This window comes from Elgaria multicarinata, chromosome 1 (assembly GCF_023053635.1).
Source record: "Elgaria multicarinata webbii isolate HBS135686 ecotype San Diego chromosome 1, rElgMul1.1.pri, whole genome shotgun sequence".
In the NCBI taxonomy this organism is placed as follows: domain Eukaryota; kingdom Metazoa; phylum Chordata; class Lepidosauria; order Squamata; family Anguidae; genus Elgaria; species Elgaria multicarinata.
This window is the reverse complement of record NC_086171.1, coordinates 190,460,224-190,481,052: the sequence shown is the minus strand read 5'-3', so window position 1 is coordinate 190,481,052 and position 20,829 is coordinate 190,460,224. Positions and strand designations below refer to the sequence as shown.

At 45.1% G+C, this 20,829-nt stretch overlaps 1 protein-coding gene across 1 annotated transcript in view; it reads left to right on the top strand.

Moving 5' to 3' along the window:
- RBPJL (recombination signal binding protein for immunoglobulin kappa J region like) overlaps positions 1 to 20,829 on the top strand; it is a 65,173-nt gene that overhangs the window by 33,880 nt on the left and 10,464 nt on the right. Inside the window, exons 4-7 of the mRNA XM_063120133.1 lie at positions 3,598 to 3,668; positions 7,858 to 7,973; positions 18,877 to 19,051; positions 20,346 to 20,483. Coding sequence (XP_062976203.1) covers positions 3,598 to 3,668; positions 7,858 to 7,973; positions 18,877 to 19,051; positions 20,346 to 20,483 — 500 coding nt within the window. The remainder of the gene's footprint in view (positions 1 to 3,597; positions 3,669 to 7,857; positions 7,974 to 18,876; positions 19,052 to 20,345; positions 20,484 to 20,829) is intronic.

The following is a 20,829-nucleotide window of genomic DNA, read 5'->3' as shown; positions in this document are numbered from 1 at the left end:
ACCATACTGTGCTTCTGACTCTTAAAAGGCTATTTTGTTTCACTGCTGCCACTAAGCCACCAAATCCATGGCAAATTCAGCGGTGTGGCAGTGGTGTGGGCTATGGGGGCACAGAAAAGGCCAGCAGGGCTCACATTGAGAATGTGATGACACTGATACCGAGAGTGGTGCTAGCTAGCCCATAAGCAATACATGAAAGAGCCGTGCTCCCTGTTCAGCCAGCCAGCCCCTATCCAGTTGGGCAAGGAGAAGTCACCCATAGGTCTCTGTGCCATCGCAGAGGTGACTCTTCATTTCCAATTGGACTTGGTGCTTGCTACTCCTGAACATACTGTAGATATTAAAAATGCTGAAATGTAAAATCTGCAGGCTGCTTCTTTCCTGGTTGGCGGGTGTCCCATCCATCGGCAGATGAGAAGCCTTCTCAAAGGTCTATGTATTATCACAGATCCCCTTGCCCTACATGGAGGAGGATTCCTCTGATGAAGAAGAGGAGGGGAAAAGCCCGCATAATGAGCCAGGCGAGGAATTGGAGGGACCAGGTTGCTCTTCTGATGGTTCCAGGGGAGGACTGTCAACCGAAGCCTCCCGTTCCTTGCCTGGCTCTGCCTGGGGCTCATGATGCTGGCTTTCCTCTTCCTTTCCTTTATCAGAGCAATCTGTCCTCCAGGTAGGGTGTGACAGTTATGGCTCATTTCCTGATGGTAACAGACCGTTCATGCTCCTTTTGGACCAACCACCTCTGCTGTCCCGGAACATACTACAGAAGCTCCACTATGACCCCGAAAGGGCCTTAGATCAAGCCAGTCTTTGGAGGGTGATGTTAGGATCAGTCATTCATCTCTTTCCTCTGCAATCAAAACCCTTGGTCAATTTTACATTGCCATCCACAAATTGGCATGTTCAGAAGCTTCCTCTGGCTAACCCTGCTGTGGCATAATGTGTCCTGGAAAGTTTGGGGTTTTGTGGTTTTGGCAAGGAATGGGGGGAATTGATTAAGAACCGTCCCTAAATATGTAGGTTGACGTTTAAATGAGTCAGTGTGGACCCTACTCTTTAACTAACATCTTCAAAAATACTACTATGGCACCAGAGTATAAAACCACCCATTCTAAATGGGGGCGTTTTATAACCAATGTTTTACACAGTACCAATGTGGCATGAATTCCAGCCATTCACGTGCATTTAAAGACAGTGGAAACACAAATAAAACACAGGAAAACGTTTTTCCAAACCTTTGCACCTCCGTTTATTTGTGTTGGTTTAATGATCTCGCTGTGAATGTAAACGTTGTTCTCAACCTGTTGAGACGTCCACATTCCAGGCTAAGAAAGACACAGGGGCAAATTCTCCCTCTACTTAAGGAGAAATGAAGAAATTAATGTGTTTTCATTCCCCACCCACCCCCCAAAATAATCTCCATCATCTTCCATTGGGCAGTATTGGTTTGACTAAGGGCTTAGCTAGACGGGATGATATCCCGAGGATTGCCCCAGGAGCATCCCTGTGCATCCACATGTCCATAAGACATCCCGGGAGCAGGGAGGGATGATCCCTCCTTTGGCCCAGGATATCGCCCTACACTTATGTTGTGGTTTTTCTGTGTTCTCAGGATGATCCCGAGACCGGGGAACATGTGGCCGGGCGTCACAGGTTGTCCCAGCTCCTCGCAAGTAACTGCAAGGAGCTGGGCATGGGGCACAGAGCTCCTCAGAAGCTCTTTGCCCATCAGGGATTGGGAGAGTGGGGAAATTTATTTATTTTTAAAAAAATCCTCACGTTTTGCGCACAAGCACTCGTGCGCTCCGTCTCCTTTAAAAGAAAAAAACCAAAATGCCGGGCATGACGTCCTCTTCCTCCTAGGACATCACACGCCACATGTAGACAGAGGGGGAGATCTCGCGATAACCATATTATTGCAAGATCCTCCCTCCTCCGTCACGCTAGACCCGGTAGGTCTAGCCATGGCATAACTTTCCCCATTGATTTCAATGGGCTTATGCTAATTATGATATTCATCACTGTCCTAAGCATATTTATTCAGAAGTAAGTCCCATTGAATTCAATGGGGCTTACTCCCTAGTAAGTGTGTTTTGAATTGCAGCCTGAGCCAAAGGCTTTAAATCAATTTGCATCTATGCATTTTTATGTCACATTTATATTCCTCCAAGGACGGCAGGCAGATTTGAAAGCCAGTGTCGTATGACACTTTGTGTTGGATGAGGCCTGGGAACCCTGGGTTCAAGTCTCCACTCAGACATGAAGTTGACTGGATGACTTTGGGCCAGTCCTTATCTCTTAGCCTAGCTTACCTCAGATGTTTGTTGGGAGGATAAAATGGGAGAGGAACAGAAACCCTTAATTCCTTGGGGAAAAGTTGGGAATAAAAATGGAAAATAACGAAATTAACAATGGCCTGGTTCAGACAACACGCTAAACCATGCTGCTTAACCACAAAATGGTTAAGGGAATTCCCGTAACCATTTTGTGGTTAAGCAGCATTGTGGTTAAGCAGCATGGTTTAGCGAGTTGTCTGAACCAGGCCAGACTCTGTTTTATCCTCACAACAACTCTAAGCTGGCTTACAGTTATGATACCAATAATGGTGTGTCCAAGCTAATCCTGTGCATTCCATGGCTGAACAAGAATCATAGAATCATAGAATAGCAGAGTTGGAAGGGGCCTACAAGGCCATCGAGTCCAACCCCCTGCTCAATGCAGGAATCCACCCTAAAGCATCCCTGACAGATGGTTGTTTCCCAATGTGTGTTTCCCAAATTCGGTAGCTGGAGAGCAAGCGTGGGCCTGGGGTGACCATATGAAAAGAAGGACAGGGCTTCTCTCGCTTTAATAATTGTATTGGATTTCAGCAGGTGTCATTTGTATGCATGCAGCACCTGGTGAAATTCTCTCTTTATCACAGCAGTTAAAGCTGCAGGAGCCCTGCCCTTTTTTATATCTGGTCACGCTAGTGTAGCTCCTGCAGCTTTAACTGTTGTGATAAAGAGAGAATTTCACCAGGTGCTGCATGCATACAAATAACACCTGCTGAAATTCCCCTTTTTATGCAACTGTTAAAGATACAGGAGCCTTGTCCTCCTTTCCAAATGGTCACCCTACTATTGACCTCATGCCTCAAATGTGGGCTTCCCGTAGGCATGGGCCGTTGTGGGAAATGTTGGTTTAGAAAACCTTTTGATCTGATCCATTAGGAGGTCTTCTCATGTTCTGATCTTCAAACTCAACCACAACGTTTCAATTATTGCCCACACCACCTCTCTTTTAAAAAGTGATAAACATCTAATAATATTTAAAATGGAAACTGCAATGAGAAAAGTGTGTGGGTAGATAATTGCTTGTACAAACAATATGTCTGCAAAGCAGATTATTGCATGTGAAACAAAATCTCTGACTTCCATTCCCGCCCGCCCCCCGCCCCCATACATTGTTCTTCAACGTCATCTTTGTATCTTTTATAAAATAATGGAGAAGATGTATTTTGCTCCAGAATTCTCCTTCAAATGAAAACTCGAGAGACACTTCCTTAGCTTAACAGTTTGGTCCTCTAACAAACACAATATTTGCTTTCCTTATCAGGTTTTTCTGCCCACCACCTTGTGTTTACCTCACTGGACCAGGCTGGAAACAAAAGAAGGAAGAGATTAAAGGTATTGCCTAGCTGGAAGCTTTAAGAATAGAATTAGGGAAGGTTACATGTTCCATAGACAGCATGAGAGATACATTTCAGCCCCCAGTGACAGAAGGCTTCTTTAGATTAAGGGGAAATCATGGTTCCTTACCAGGGCTTTGCTTCCTGCTTTTCTTGCGCAATTGCAATGGGGCTGCATTATATGGCCAGAAAGGGGTGACCATGCGCTCTATAATGGAAAATTTCCCCTCCTCTCACTTCTCATTGCCCTGAATGGGACAGCGCACTCTAGTCCACCTGCTGTCCACCTGCTGACAAATATACCTCCCGCCCAGCTGCTCTATGGCAGGTACGGCAGGGCTGCCATGATTGCACATGTGTTTTTCGTGAGCTGCTGAAGAATGGTGGCTAAGAGGCTGCGCTACAAATTGGGAAGTCCCCAGTATGAATGTCATCTCTCCCATGAACTTACCTGGAGGCCTTAGAAAACCCTCAATCTCTCAGCCTCAGTCGCCCCCCCCCCCCCGCCCCATCTGTAATATGGGGGATAATAATACTGGCTTGCTTTACAGGGTTGCTATAATGGATTGCAACTAGATAATGCATGTGAAGTACTTTGAATGCCTGAAAGTGTTGTACAACAACTTCTTCTTCTGATGATGATGATGATGATGTTCAATGCTACCCTGGCTCAACTCAGGCATTGCTTTGCTCTCACACCATGCAACTTCTTATTTTTCCTCTGGAGCCATGCACAGCCACTGTTTATACCTCCATTGCTTAGCCCAAAGCTGTCTCTGCTTCTCTGCTCAGGCTTAACCAGAGGTCACCAGGGGGAATTAAGGGGAGATGTGTCTTCTTAGATCGAAGTTTACATTGGCCTCTGTTTCCTAGTAGACCTGACAGATTATTAACTCCCGTGGGCACAGAGTAGTCCACACCCAACTGGTAGCTTGAAAAAATACCACAAAGCCTGGAGCAGTTAGGCTGCAGGTTATGCTGCCAGCACTAAGAAATGTGTCCAGACCACAGGGAGAGTTTTACAGTCTCAGGATTTGCTGACACATCAGGGGACAGAGGAAGGCGGTCATCACACAAATGCCAGCATTGATTTTTAAAAAGGGAGTTCTGAGTACATTGCTATGCTGAGATATAGGAGACTTCACACCCTCTTTTGAGAAGGGCAGAAAAAGCTGGAATGTTCTGATCCCAAAAAACCTTTTAGAATTCTTTGAGGGTATCTGCAAGGATACGGGAGATTTGGTAAATATAGACCTGGCTTATATGACCACAGTGACTTAAACAAGTCACAGTGGCTTGTCTAAGCAGTAGTGCATGTTGGGTGCTATTTGCCTAATTATCTGCCTGGGTACAGCTTGTTGTGTCATACAAACCCAGGAAACATGGCTTGTTTGAGGAGAAAATAAACCATGGGCTGTTGTTGGGTTATTTGAGGGTTGATACTTCCTCCTACTCCAGCAAAGGAGATCGTTACCTTGTCGTGGTGCTGGAGCTTGAGCACCTCAAGGATGCCATGAGCTAAACCGTGAAGGGACACCCAAGACGGGAAGGTCATGGTAGAGAGGTCAGACTAAATACGATCCCTGGGGAAGGTAATGGCAACCCACCCTAGTATTCTTGCCGTGAAAACTAAATGGATCAGTACAACCAGAGATATGTCGGTATACCATTGGAAGATGGGACCCCCAGGTCCCATAGGATTGCATTGCGGAAAAGAATAGGGGATAACTGTGTTGTTTTTTAAGCTATCTTTCTGAAACTTCTTGTGCTTAGAGAGTCGTGGCTGGGGGTTATTTTGAGCCTACTCTCAGCTCTCTGCGTGGTGCGGGTCGCACGCTAGAATTTTTGGAAAAATCGGGTAAAAAACCCGGGAGATTTACCTTTTTGAAGTGCTGAGGGGCAGAGTCAACTCCCGGTCATGATCACATGATCCCAAAGTTGGAGGAGGAGATAGGCAAAACAGGATACTTGGGATACTGGGAACTTCTCTTTCTTAGTCTGAACGGACTTTTCCCAGTGTTTTTTAAAACAGTAGCCCCACCAAATGCACAAACACAACCTGAAATCATATACTAAGCAAATAAATAACAGATAGGAAACACAGCACTGCTACCCACCCTAACCTTGGTGAACAACTGAATAGATGTGGTGCAAGGGGATGAGGTCCCCTAGGGCATGTGGATGTGCCCAGTGCACTCCTTGGAGGGTCATCAGAGCCCCCCAAAGAGTAACCAGTGGAGAAGCAATGCCTATCATGAGTTGAAGTGTAAGTTTGCTTCTTAAAGAGTGGTCCCTAGACAGGGACAGTCAAATTGGCATTATTTCCCCCTCCCCCTGGGCACGTCCACTTCCCTCTTACTGGTAAAAGACAGATATAGCCTTTTAAAAAAAATTCTTCTTGTTGTTTATTCAGCAACACTGCTGCTTTTAATTCCACCCCTCCTTTATTTATTTATTTATTTATTTATTCCATTTTATATTATTTACACCCCATAGCCCAAGCTCTCCTGGCTTTTCCTCTTCAGTGAAGTCAGGCAGGCTTTCATTGTGGTTCAACTCCTTATTGTTGTTGTTGTTGTCGTTGTTGCTATTAATATTAAATAGTACTGCTATTAACATTATTATTTTGTTGTTTAGTAATGGCTGTGATCACAGTGGAGTCAATCAACTCTGAAGCAAGGATCACAAAGCTTTACTCTTATCTTATAGTATTTAAAGCTAAATACTCTTAGCTTTACTCCTAGCCTCCTAGTTATGGGATGCAAAAGAAAAGGCATCTCTCTGTGCTGCTCCCACCTCACAGGGATGGTTTGCATTACTGGCTTTGAAACTATCCTTGGCTCACTTCCTTATGCCCCCAGAAATGTCTGCTGCCTGCCTGCCTTCCCTCCCTCCTCCCCTGCCCGCCTCGCAGGGATGGTTTGTGTGTGTTTTGCTTTGACTCAGGGGATAAGTCCTTCCTGCACTCACTTAGACTTTTGGAAGTTCCAAATCCATTTTTCAAGTGTGAAAGAAGATTCATATAGGTTTATCTCTACTCCCCAATTCATGGCATGTTGGGATTTCCTTTGAAATGGCCCCATTGAGCTCTCTGCAGCTTTAAATCCCTGAGATACTGGGGTGTCCGATTTTCAAAAATTCCCCAAAAATCAGGGGATGCTTCGATTGGCTTGAGTCTTGGCATGCGTGTGTATACATCCATGAGGTGTCATGGTGCCGAACTTGAGGTTTCTAACGTGAAAATTGACGTAGTTCTAGCATGGGACTTGATTTGGGGTGAGTTAAAAGGTTTAAGCCCCGCCAAAAATCAGGGGATGATGGGATTTGCTTGAAACTTGGCATGAATGTGGATCTACATGGCATCTGTGAGGGTGCCCGCTTCCATTTTTTTTTAATCTGTCAAAATGTCGGAGAACAGTCCATGTCTGAAAATGGGGTGTCCGATTTTCATAAATTCCCAAAAAATCAGGGGAGGCATGGATTGGCTTGAGTCTTGGCATGCGTGTGTATACATCCATGAGGTGTCATGGTGCCAAACTTGAGGTTTCTAACTTTAACAGAAAAAAAGTTGTAGACTTTTTTGGATTTCAATGCAAGCCTATAGGGGGGAAAGCGGAGCTCCGATCTGGATCTGGAGCTCCGCAGCGGAGCAAAGCGGACTATAGGCAGAGCGGGGCGGAGCGAAGTGGCCCGATCCGCAAATTGCGGATCTGGAAGAGAAGCGGATCGGGGGGTCCGTGCACACCCCTAGTAAGATCTGTACAACAATGGAACAGTCTACATATGGAGGTTATGGGTTCTCCATCTCTGGAAGTTTTTAAGAAGAGGCTGGACAGCCACTTCTCATGGATGGTTTAATTGATTTCCCTGCATTTCGGAAAGAGTTGGACTAGATGTTGCTTGTGGTCCCTTCAAACTCAATAATTATATGATTCGATGTATGGCATTTTGATCTTTTACTGTTTGTAATCCTCCTGGAGACCATGAGTTGTGATTAATAAATAAAGAACAAAGAATAAGATGAGGAAACACTACCTACAGCTCCCTGCAGATTTCGCCTTTGTACATTACAGCGGAATAGTGAAAAGAGGACTGAGGACTGACCTGTGCTTTCCTCTTTGCTGCTTTCTGGGATTGTGTGGACATTGCCATGATATATCTCTGTCTCATCTCCTTCCTTTGTGCAGGCAAAGATCTGACAGAGTCCAGTTCCAAAGTATGTGGGTATATAGGACTTGACAGCATGGGCAGTAGCAGTGTGGAGAGCCAGAAGCTAAACTTTGAGGAACAGCCAGATTCCAAGGTAAGTTGTTTAAGGTGGCTCTCCTCAGAGCCACCTTATAATATTATAATACTGTAACGTAAAATCAATGTATGCGTCATATATCTTTATGGACAGTCCCTATGGGGGACCTTATGGAGGTGTCTGTGGAAAGGCGAGCCCTTTTTTGAATTTGGTCTCTCTAGTATAGCACCTGCAGCTTTAACTGCTGTGATGAAGAGGGAATTTCATCACGTGCTGCATGCATACAAATGAAACATGCTGAAATTCCCTTTTCTGTACAACTGTTAAAGATACAGGAGCCCTGTCCTCCTTTCCATGTGGTCACCCTAGTTAAGCCAAGGTTAGATCGCTAACGCTGTTGCAGCAAATGGTTAGTGAACATATTTAAATTATGTTAATGTAGCCACCATGGTTAGGAATGATTCACACAACAACTAAGTCATGGTTCATGCAATACACTAAGCCATAATGTTTAGCTCAAAATGCCTAACCGCTGTAGGTTAGCGTCTTGTCTGAACAGGTTCAATGGGATTGCTAAAAAAAGGAGCCATTCTGGTTCAGATTGCAAAATTAGCTCCAGAGCCTCACATTTTACAGCATGGCATTAAACTGGGAGAGGTTTTCCCTACATGCTGGGGATATGAAGTAACAAAGAACAAACTGAAGACACAAAAGACACAAGCAACTGATATTGGCACTGCCTATTGATGAAACACAGTCATCAGAGAAAGAGAAGTACTTTGTTGCAGATCTGTTGGAGCGATATGCAAGAGGGTTTAGTCAGGAAGATTTTCAAATGGATTGCTATAAATACAGCATCACTTTCATACCAGTTATGATCACCCTATTAAAATTGGTCCAAGAAGAGTACTTCTGAATTTCCAGCCATTGTTCAACAAAAACCTGAGAGAAATGCAAGAAAACCACATAATACAATCATCTACCAGCCTTTGGGCTCCCCAGGGCAGTGCTTCTTAAAAAAAAAAGATTGTGCAGTAAGATTTTGTGTTGATTACGTACAACTTAACTGCACTATAAAGGATGCTTATCTATCTAGGTGGATGATACCTTATTTATTTACAACGTTTATATACTGCTCCACATCTAAGGAGATTCCGGAGGAGTGAACATGTTGGAGTTGTTATATGATTTGCAATGGGTTTCTGCATTAGACTACATTCTGCATTTGAAGCAACAGATGCTTTATTTGTTAACTGCTTATACAAACTACCACCGCCCATTCTTCTCTCAGGCCTCCTTTTCTGGAAATTCCTCCCACACATATTAATTTTAAAGAGAGTGTGAAGCATGTACTTAACTCAGTCCACATGGTGAAATTTCCTGCATCTCACACGTGCAATACAGAGTAGAAGTCATTGCTTTTATAATGATGGATGCTGAAACAAACCAAATGCAGCCTTGATATCTACCAAGGGAAGAAGGTGCAGAGGACTGCTTGAAAAGAGAGTAAAAAGGGAATTGTGTGTGCCAAAGTACCGAAGTACAGTCATCCTAATCCAGTAGTTAGTGTTACCTGCACAAACCTATGTCAGATTCCACTGTGAATGGAGAGAAAAGGTAGATCCAGAGATTCAGTTTCCACGTGAATTAGTGAGTACTGTGTCTGAGTAAGATTGCCAGTTTATATGAAAAGAGCTATAGATTTGGCAGGGATCAGGTAATACAGCCACATACAACCCAGCCAATGTGATCCTCACTGCATGGAGGATCATTGGGGATGAGCCTTTCATCCTATTATGCAATGTGAATGCCAATGGGCATGCAAAGGCTTGCTCTTATCTGCTATTTCTGCACCTTATCTACACCTCTGCATTTAACCTGCACTTAAAGAAAATGCAAATAGCAGCCTTGGAGCGGGGCTGATTATTATTATTATTAATATTAATATTAATATTAATATCCCGTCTTTTGTCCAATGCTGGGCCTTAAGGCATAATTACAAAATGTAAAACATATACATACAAAAGGTCAAACTATGGCCTTAGCTAGACCAGGCTATATCCCAGGACGAACCCCGAGATCGTCCCTGTGTGTCCAGATGACGCACAGGGGATCCCGGGATCAGGGAAGGATCATCCCTCCCTTGCCCCAGGATATAGCCCTTCCCTTTGGGCCCACTTTGTCTCGGGCTGAGCCCGAGACCGTAGAACATCTGGCCCGTTTCCGCGGCTTGACCCCTCTCCATGCGATTACTTGCGCAGAGCCGGAGCCATGCACGGGGCTCCTCAGGAGCCCTGCGCCCATCAAGGTTAGGGTGTGGGGAGCGGGGAAACCAAATTAAATTTTAAAAAAGACTTACTTTTAGCACACAAGCATTCGTGTGCTGCGTCTTCCTTAAAAAAAAAAATTAAAATGGCAGGCGCGACGCCTCTCTTCCTGAGGTCATCACGCCTTACGTGTAAATGGGGCAGAGATCTTGCATTAATCACAAAGCGAGACCTTCCCTCCTCTGCCCCGGACTTTCAGGTAGGTCTAGCTAAGGCCTATATTAAACATATTCCAATATTAAAACATTAAAACATTTAAAATGACAATTTTAATTTATTTATTTATATTTATTTATTTATTACACTTATATACCGCTCCCATAGCCAGGGCTCTCTGGGCGGTTTACAGAAATTCTAAAATTGAGATAAAAACAAGTATACAAAATTTAAAATTCTAAAACACAGAACATACACACATAAGCATTAAAAACCGTTAAAAAACTAAACATGTGGGTGATTAAGATGTGCCGCCATATGCCTGGGCAAAGAGGAAAGTCTTGACCTGGCGCCGGAAAGATAGCAGTGTTGGTGCCAGGCGAGCCTCGTCAGGGAGATCATTTCATAGTCTGGGGGCCACCACTGAAAAGGCCCTATCCCTCGTTGCCACACTCTGAGCCTCTCTTGGAGTAGGCACCCGGAGGAGGAGAATTTTAAAAGTCATTGGCACAGACGGAGGTCCAGATCATTCACCAAAGGCCTGCCTCCTAAAGCACATCAGGGAGAGAGCCAGTTTAGCTTTCCTGGGAAGAGAGTTCCAGAGCACTGGAGCAGCCACTGAGAAGGCCCTCTCCTGAGTTCCCACCAGGCGTGCCTGTGATGGTGGTGAGACTGAGAGAAGGGCTTCTCCTGAAGACCTTAAAGGATGAACAGTCTTGTAAGGGAGAATACGATCTATTAGGAGCACAGCAGTTGTGGGTGGGGAATTTAATCCTTCCTCCCTGGTGTGTTCCTGAATAGAATTCTTCATCGGAAGCTGCTGTTTGCAATGGGTGAAAATTCTTGATTCACATCAATGGATGATTTCCTACCAATGCAAATAGCAGGTTCAGAGGAGAGAATTTCATCAGGACCACAGCAAGGAAGGAAAGAGTTAACTTCTCTCTCTCCATTTGCTGTGATCCTAAAGTGTCTCAGCCGGCTGCCCGCCCAAGTTTGGCCTTCAGTCTTTTATGTATGGTTGCTGCTTTCTCGTCATCAGTCACATACAATACATCACTATGGGCGTTACTAGACGAGGCTCTAGCGCGCGTTACCTTCCGCAGTCACGTCGAGGCTTCCAGATGACGTTCACGAGGATCCGCCGTTATCCCGCGGTGAAGCCTCTTTCTCCCGACTTTAAAAAAGTGAGTTTTAGGACGCCTTTTCCTGCTGTCCCGCAGTAATTCGGAGTACGTGTGGGAGGATGTGAGGTCACTGCGGTCCGGACTGGGCAGGAAAAGGCGTGCTAAGGGGGAGTGGTCAGCGGCTTCGGTCAAGCCGCCTCCGCCATTTGCGCGCAGTCCGGCAGCTGGGGCAGCGCGGCGGAGCGGCTTTTTTTTTTTATTTCCCCAGTGACAGTTTGCGCAGGAACGGAGGACCGCAAAAGTGGCTGGTGACTCCTTGCGGTGGGCAGCTACCGTGGCCGCATAATGGCGGTGCTGTACGCTGCCTGTTAGTGTGGGTACCAGGCTGGCAGAGGGCAGAGCTGTTTGTGGGCTGCTGCCATGGCTACGGCCAGATGTGGGTTGGCTCCTTGGGATGGGGCACAGGGCACAGAGGCGGTCATCGCCGCCGACACCTCAGAGGCATGATGGGAGATGTAGGCACAGAGTGGCCATGCAGACGATTGACCTCGGGTCATATGACACCCGCCACGACCCCCATCAGGAAGTGAGCGCATCAATGTTGACCCTCAACAGCACCAGCAGCACTTCGGCTGGCACTGGCACTGCCGCCGCTGCCGCCGCCAGGGCCGGCGGCGGCATCGCTGACGGCTGCGCAAGTTTGCGGTCTTTCGGACGTGCGCAAACCGTGCAGCGAGCGAAAAAAAAAGCCGCGGCAATCAGGCCGGTGTGGCTGCGCAACCGTTCTCGCGGCGGCAGCAGCACAACCGGCGCAAACTTCCGCCACAAATCGAAGGCAGGTGTGGATGATGAGGCGTCACGGCTGAACGGGAAAAGCCGCTTTCACCGCTCCTCAACGACGGAACACCCGGTACGTCTAGCAACGCCCTAAGTGACACATGACTATTTCTAAATAGGAGATCAATGAAGCTCAAAAACAAAAGATATGCTTCCAGCTAGACCATTTTTGTTGGTCCCTTCTGAAATGGGTGAACCCTCCAATAAAAATACCACCTCAGACGAACTCCTCAATCAGGTATGAACTCTGAATGTGGTGAAAATTTGACACAATGCTCGTATTGACCACCCTTCCCAGTTCTGATTCTTTTTGTGTGGAGCGTCTTTGGAAACAATCCACAAGAATATTACCATAAGGATATGGGGTCAACTTCTACACATAAAAGTGTGATGTCATTGGAACACCAAGTGATTTAGCAGTACTACTGCTTTGCTGTTAGGTAAACAACCAATATGACATCTTAACAAGGGCTTAGCCAAGAGGCAGCTGAAGCACTGAGCTTGGTATGGGGAATATAAGTCCCTCAGGAGATCAGCTAGTGCCCTGAACAGGAAGAGGCAACACCCATCTTAGATCGTAAATGTCTAGTAATTTCATGGGAGGAAGATCCCTCGTGGCTCAAACCCATATTGCTCAAGAGACTAAAGCCTTTGATTTTAGCCTTTGGTTGCTTGAACGTCTTTTAGATTCGAGTAATGGAAACTTACAGGAAGCTTTTCTCTGGACAGGCACTCTGCCCTTGGATGAAGTCTGGTCTAGCATCGTGCTATAAGCTGGCAAATGCCACAGATGAAATAGAGACCACTGTGCTCCATTATAGGAGCCTCCGACCAGCAGGAGGAAATGGCAGTTCACTTCCCACACGAACTATGGCAAACTGTCCGCAGTCTGGTCCATTAGATCAATCACATGGATCAAAAGAAAAAGCAGCTTAGATTCTGGCACTGTACAAACTCCAAAGATATTTTTTTACTGTACACCTAAGATGCTTCAAGTATACAGGTGAAAAAATCACATGTGAATGAGACCACCAGGGTTTACAAACGTACGTATCATACGGGTCGACACTCTCATTGTGGAACTGTGTTTGGCCACAGATTCCTATTGAGTGCATGTACACTTGCAAAATGTGTGTCAGCGTCATTATCTCTCTCTTTCAAAGAGAGCAGCTGCTCCCATTCCAACACAAAACCTGGTAGTGGGTTAGTTTCCATTTTCTGGGGAATCTTGCAGACAGTCATGGTAGGCTTAGGGGATACACCAATCTAGGAAGCTAGACAAGAATTTTATTGTCTCTCTCCATCAAGGACAGGACAGACAGGAAATTCCTGTCTCTACCCAAGTCCAGTGCCACCTAGTGACTAAACGGTAAAATGGTGCTCTCCACCCAGAGCTTTATCACACTAGTGTTATACTGTGCAATCACTGCGAATTGTGTGCAAAGGACTCCGAAGTTTTCCAGCTTATAATTTCCTTTTATTGTGAAGTACAACAACAGCAAAATGCTGTAGGGGATAATTTGAGGGAGACAGCTACGTGGGATGAAGCTATCAGTTGTAGACTTTTTCCCAGAAGACACCTGCTTCAGTTCTACCGTCCTCTGCAGCATTTATAGATTCTTCCTCCATAAAAGTCTGTTTACTTCACCACCTCATCATCTTCTTGCATGTGGCAGCCAGAAAAAGTCAGACTCTCAGGGGCTTCAGAGAAGCCCATCTGTTTTCATCACTGCCTTTGTCTTTCCAGCGCTGGCCCTCAGTGGTTGCTGGTCTGCCAGGGATTACACAGCTTGCAAAGCTGTAGGATTTTGCTGATGAACATTGATGCTGGTTCTTGCCAAGGGAATGTGCTTTCTCTCGTTGGCAGATAAGCAGTGAAAGAAAACCCTAAACAGTCCACAAAGATCAAGAGCGGGGCTGATAGCTTGGCATCTTTTTATAAGAGAAAAATATCTGTGGCATTATCTCAAGCCCTGGAAGAATGCAGGGACGAAAGGAAGGCCAGCGAAGCTACAGAAAGGACCTTTGTGTTTGCAGTGCTTAACTCATTGTGAAAGCAAAGCCTATCAGGACAGAGTGAGCGCCAAGATGACTGGGAACTGTAAATCTAGGAGATGCTTTGCGCTGGGCAGAGTAAATTGCACGTGAATGTTAATTTCCATTTGGATTTCCTTAACCCCAAAATAAATAAAGCCTTCACCGTCCCCATGTTTTTCAGTCCACCTGTAATAACATTTCTAATCACATTCCCTTTAAGTGAACCTCTAAAGGCTTTGAATGGGGACCATTATGAGTTCTAGAAGGAGCTGCTTTGTCCCACATTTCATTCTTGCAAGCTGAGCTCATGGTAGGTCATGCTGATGTGATCCCTGTGAAGGCCGGCTTGTTTTCTTGCCCAGTCATACTGGAGGTGAAACAATGCCTTACAAACTTGTTTCTTTATGTTTCTTGGATGAAGGGTTTCCCCCTTTCCCCAGGACACCTTACATCTTGCTCAAAAGGTTTTTGGCTAGATGGTTTGTAATCCAATTAACACAATTCCTGTTTAAATCTCTCTTCTCTGTGCTTTAAAGTCATTCGGTTTACAATGCTATTAGCTGAAGCGCGTCAAATTCTTTCATTTTTTATATTTCAAAAATATTTCATTCTACCTCTGAGGAAGTGTTCTGTGTAACTCAAAAACTCACACGAGCAACATTTGGAACATCAGTTGATTCAATAGAATGTATCATTTTCCTGATTCTAAGAGTTTGCTGTGGGAGCTATGGGTTCTGTTGTGGGGCCAAGCCAGCTATGAAAGTCTTGATGTGCCTTTTCTAGGATGGAGACAGAAATGTTTTTAGGGATATCGGGTTTCTCTACACCAGGCTTTTATTCTACACCTTTACCAGGCCTTCTGCTCTGCGAGTTTAAGATCAGCTCCTTTACATATGCTTACATGTGATTTTTTTAGGGATGTCCTTTCTCTGCAAATTCTATATGTTAAAGCTGCAGGAACCCTGCCTTGTGTGACCAGATACAAAAGAGGGCAGGGCTCCTGCAGCCTTAAATGTTGTGATGAAGAGGGAATTTCAGCAGGTGTTGCATGCATACAAATGACACCTGCTGAAATTCCGTTTTCTATACAACTGTTAAAGATACAGGAGCCCTGTCCTCCTTTCCATATGGTCACCCTAGGCCTGTTTTTCAAGCAATGTAGTCCTGCATTTTCTCATAGCTACATTTATCGAAAGGTAGGCATGACAATTACTGACAAGTACATTTATCCACAAGTAAGATCACTTGTGAGATAGTTTGTGGTGATATAAAAACTTGCAACTGGTGTGCAAGGCCAATGAGGGAGAGCTTAGCTCAGTAGCAAACACATATTTTGCATTTTATTAAATTACCTTTTCAAGTCATGCCAACTGCCCTGACAGATGTTACAAGAAAGTGCCAGTGGCATAAAAATTATGAATGTGTGGCCAAAAACAAGTGGAAGATCTAATACACAGACCCTAAAGAGATTTCTGAAACCCTTATGACTGGCATTTCTACCTGAGTGATACTGATGTCTCTGTAAACACACAAAGTGGCTCCTTTTTTTGTCTTGGCAGTGAGAAAGGTTAGAAAGAGGGAACTCATTAAATATGCTGTAAACTACAGTATAGATTCAGAGAGTTATTCTGAATTTAGTTTTGTTTCTTACATATCCCTGTATTCCTGTTATGATGCAGGTTTTGAAAGCGTAAACATTTATATTACATGTATTGATCTGTTGCAGTAGGTATTTGTCATGGCCTTTGGCTAGAGCAATAAAATCCATGTATTGATTTGCATGCAGATGGTTCTGGGTTCAACCCCTTCCCTGGCCTCTCCAGTTAAAAACAGGGGTGCAAAACCTTTTCAGCCCTGAGGGCCGCTGTGATACAGGGTCAGGGGTCAAAGGCATGCTCGCTCACACACACATATGCATATGTGCACATGCTCATACACTTACACATATCCCGGCAATCTTGATACAGACTGCTCTTTCCTCGCTGCTAGCAGCAGTGGGAAAAGAGCTATTTCTATGAGGATCTTGTGGGGCAGGGGAAGCCTTCTCTTTGGCCCTTATCCCAGTGACTCTGATTCAGATCACTCTTGCCTTGCTGTTGTTATTTATTTATTTATTTATTTATTTATTTATTTATTTAAAATATTTATATCCCGCCCTATATCACTAAGATCTCAGGGCTGCGTACAGATAAAAACATACAGTATAAAACAATAAATATTCACAGTTAAAAACAAATTAAACCATGATCCAAGTTAAAACAATATATAATTTAAAAGCAATAGTTAAAACAGTTAAAACCATGTGCCAGTGAGTTTAACCATCAAAGGCTTTATTAAAAAGCCATGTTTTTACTTGGCGTCGAAATTGTTACCAGCGAGGAAGGAGCTATCTGTGACTTTGTTAGCCCTCAAACCTGAGGGCTGGACAGGCCGCTCCCTCAGTGTATACTTTGCCAATAAACACACCGGGATGGAGAATGCAAGTTAAAGTTTATTCGTAAATGTTGCAACATTGGAGCTCCAGCGGGAAATGCAAATTAAGAGCTCCTCGAACAAAGGGATCCTCTGGAATATATAGGCTCTGGATACATCACTCGTTAGTAACATAATTGATCAGTGCTCTTATCTCTAATGGACTTTACTGGTCCGTGCTCTGTTAACAAAGGTTACATTGCCAATACAAGGTAAGGTGAATACAATTCATACATCACAGCTTACATTCGACACTGATTGGTTGAAAGTTTTTCTTTTGTCTAAGATGCACCTAGAATCTGCCATGAAAGAATGTTGGGGGGCAGTTCTTAACCTTTCACCTGGAGCATAGACTAATCTCACAGAATGAAATTCCCTTTTACACACATCAACATGAGGATTGCGAGGGAAATGTATTCAGCAGCTGGGGGTGGGAAGGTGTCAGGGCAACTGTTGCGGGCTGCAGTGAAGGCTTTGAGGGCCTCATGTAGCCCATAGGCTGTGGGTTGTGCACCCCTGGGTTAAAAGGCCCCAGGTGCCAGCACTGGGAAAGACCTTCCACAGAGAGTCAAAGTAGAGAACACTCTGGAAGAACTGATGTTAGGGGAGGTGCCATAGTTTAGTGTAAGAGCATGTGTGTTGCATGCACAAGGTTCCTGGTCTGATCCCTGGTTTCTCTAGTTAAACAGATCAGATAGCCAATGATGGAAGAAACCTCTCCCTAAGCTCCCAGGAGTGCTGCCGCCCTTCAGAGCAGAGCATTCTAGGCAGGTTGGACAAATCGTCTAACCATTGGTACAGCTTCCCTTCTTCCAGTGGTCTCATGCAGGATAAGGTGAGTTCCTTTGAGTCTGGCAACACAAGCCTTCACTTCATGGAATTCAGGAGTGTGTAAAGGGTTCCCAGGCAGTCTCTTACACAAGCACTGCCGAGCCCCAGACCTGCTTAGCTTTAGCAAGATTGCTGCCTCATGGGCCATCCAACCACAGTCTTCTCTTGCTAAGAAAATAGGCAGAGACTATCTAACTCAGACTTCCCAAAGCTGGTGTGGTGCATTCCAAATGCGTTGGAATGCAACTCCCATCATTCCCAGCCTTAATTGAAAACTATTCTTGCCAGAGCCCACTGGAAGTGATTTTTACCTCCTAGTGGACATGGATAAATATGTGACTTGGCTTGTAGCTCTGTTTGCCACAGCTGCCAAAAAGATCAGACAGAAATACATAGCAGAGGAAGCCATCATTTGTAAAGGAGATGATTGCATTTGACTGTATCCAATTTACATTATATCACTTATGGATCACCTATGACATGCTATTCTATACTATTAAACTTTTAAATTTTGTATATCATGTGTTATATGCATTATGTTTATATGCATTACGATTAACTTCTGCAATTTCTTTTGTTTTTCCTTTTTGTTGGTGATTGTATTGTTGTTTGTTTTATGCAAAGGCCATTGGCCAAAAGCAATGAAGTTGACAAACTGACATTCCCAGCCAGTATGGGGGGAGAGTGGGTACAATCCAACATGTTGGAAGGACACTGAGTGGGAGAATTTGGGCTCATCTACACCAAGCAGGATATTGCACTATGAAAGTGGTATATAAAAGGCAGGAGCCACACTACTGCTTTATAGCGGTATTGAAGTGCACTGACAACTGTTGGGGCCCATTGACACATACCATATACCGCTTTCATACCACTTTCATAGTGTTAAATCCTGCTTGGTGCAGATGTGTCATGGGCCTCAATAGTTGTCAGTGCACTTCAGTACCACTATAAAGCAGTAGTGTAAATTCTGCAGTGCACTTCAATATCGCTATAAAGCAATAGTGTGGCCCCTGCCTTTTATATACCGTTTTCATACCACTTTCATAGTGGAATATCCTGCTTGGTGTAGATGAGCCCTTTGTCTCCTTGGCTTCAAACAGTCATGCCAAAAGCCAAGGCACCAATCCCCATTTGCATCGCAGGCCAACCACCTCTGCCCCTTTAATGCAGGAATTCAGCTGCGCCAAAGCTCTGTATATTTCGGACGCGGACAAGAGGAAGCACTTCCGGCTGGTCCTGAAGCTCTTCTTCAGCAACGGGCAGGAGATTGGCACGTTCCACAGCAGGCTGATCAAAGTGATCTCCAAGCCCTCGCAGAAGAAGCAGTCCATGAAGAACACAGACTGTGAGTGCACGTGGCTTAGGGAGTAGATGGGTTGCCATTGAAGAAGGACGCTAGAACAAGACAAGCTAGGGATGGCTCATAGCGCAGGGGCAGAGCAATTGCTTTGCATGCAGAAGTCTCCAGGTTCAATCCCTGTCATCTCCAGTTGAAAGGATCAGGTAGCTGGGAGCAAGAAAGAGTTCTGCCTGAGCCCCTGCAGAATTGCTGCTGCTACTCAGAGTAGGCACTACTGGTCTATAAGAACCAATAGTGTGACCTGGGCCTCATCTACACCTAGAGGCCTTTCGAGAGGGGGAAGGGATGATCAGGAAGTATTGTACCTCCGGGATCATTCCTCAGGGGTTTCCCAGAAGTAAAGAGGACCACTCCAGGGCAAAGGTTTTTTATATATATATAAGTGGCGATGATTGCGGAACAGCGATCCTGCGCGAAGGTATGGTTTCTTTTTTAAAAAAAAAGCTCGGTGCGGGAAGACACTGAGAGCCATCCAAGAGGTGCCAAAAATGCTCTCCCCCTCACCCCTGATACCCATGGGCTCCCCCTGCCCAGCTGTTTGCTTGTTTGCCAAGCCCCACTACTCACAAGGAACAGTGACAACTTTGGGAGGGCAGGGCCATACTGCCTGCGGACCTAGGATTGCCCCGAGAGATGGGGGCGGGGGAAAATCGCGATTACTGCAGTGCCTGATGTCCCAGGAGAACGGAGTGGTCACCCCCGGTTCACCCCAGGATCAGCTATGCATCATGTGGCCCCCATAGGGACAACCTCAATATTCTCCCAAGATAAATAGTAGGTGTAGATTAGGCCCTGGTGTGCAGTCGCTTCCTGTGTTAAAGCAAGAAGCGTGGAGTGGTGGAGGAAATAGCTATGGGGCAAAGTGGAGGGTGGAATAACTGGCATCAAGACCTGGAGCCTCTGTGACAGCTACCCTGCCGTTCCCTGTCACGTAGCACAATCTTGTATGCATGTCTACTCCAAAGAAGGTCCACGGTGTTCAGAGAGGCTCTTTTATTGCCAATTGGTTATTCTTTATTATTCTCTTGTTTCATTGTTGTGTTTCATTGTTGTATTTTTCCGGCAATGACCTTGGATGTTCCCAGCTTTAGTAACTTTGTGGAAAGCGGTATATAAATTTGTGCAATAAATATTAAGAAATAGGAAAATGTGCATCGGATTGCAACATTCGACTTTCATGGAAGTTAAACCCATTTAAGTGACCATGGGAAAACATCCAAAATGTCCTTCTCAATCTTGTCCCTGCTGTTCTCCTTCCTGTCTGCCTGCCGTTCCACAGTGTGCATTTCGTCTGGATCCAAGGTGTCCCTCTTCAACCGCCTGCGCTCCCAAACGGTCAGCACCCGCTATCTTTCCGTTGAGGGTGGCACCTTCATGGCAAGTGCCAGGCAGTGGGCAGCATTTACGCTTCATCTGGGTGAGGCTTGTTAATGACAGGGTCATTTTTAACCATTCTTGCTGGACACTGGCGATTCTGTCCTCCCTGCCAGCAGCATCACTAAACTCAGTAGAACTCTGCCCATAAGTGGGTGTCCAGCTACCCAGCGTCAGTGTGGTTGATTAAGGTTTGCCCATTAATCAGTTTAGGAAAAATAGCTTCCTTTATAAGTTTACTGTATCAGCTTGCAGGTGGGTGGTCTGCTACATATATAGGGTGACCATATGGAAAGGAGGGCAGGGTTCCTGTATCTATAAGAGTTGTATAGAAAAGGGAATTTCATCAGATGTCATTTGTATGCATGCAGCTCCTGGTGAAATTCCCT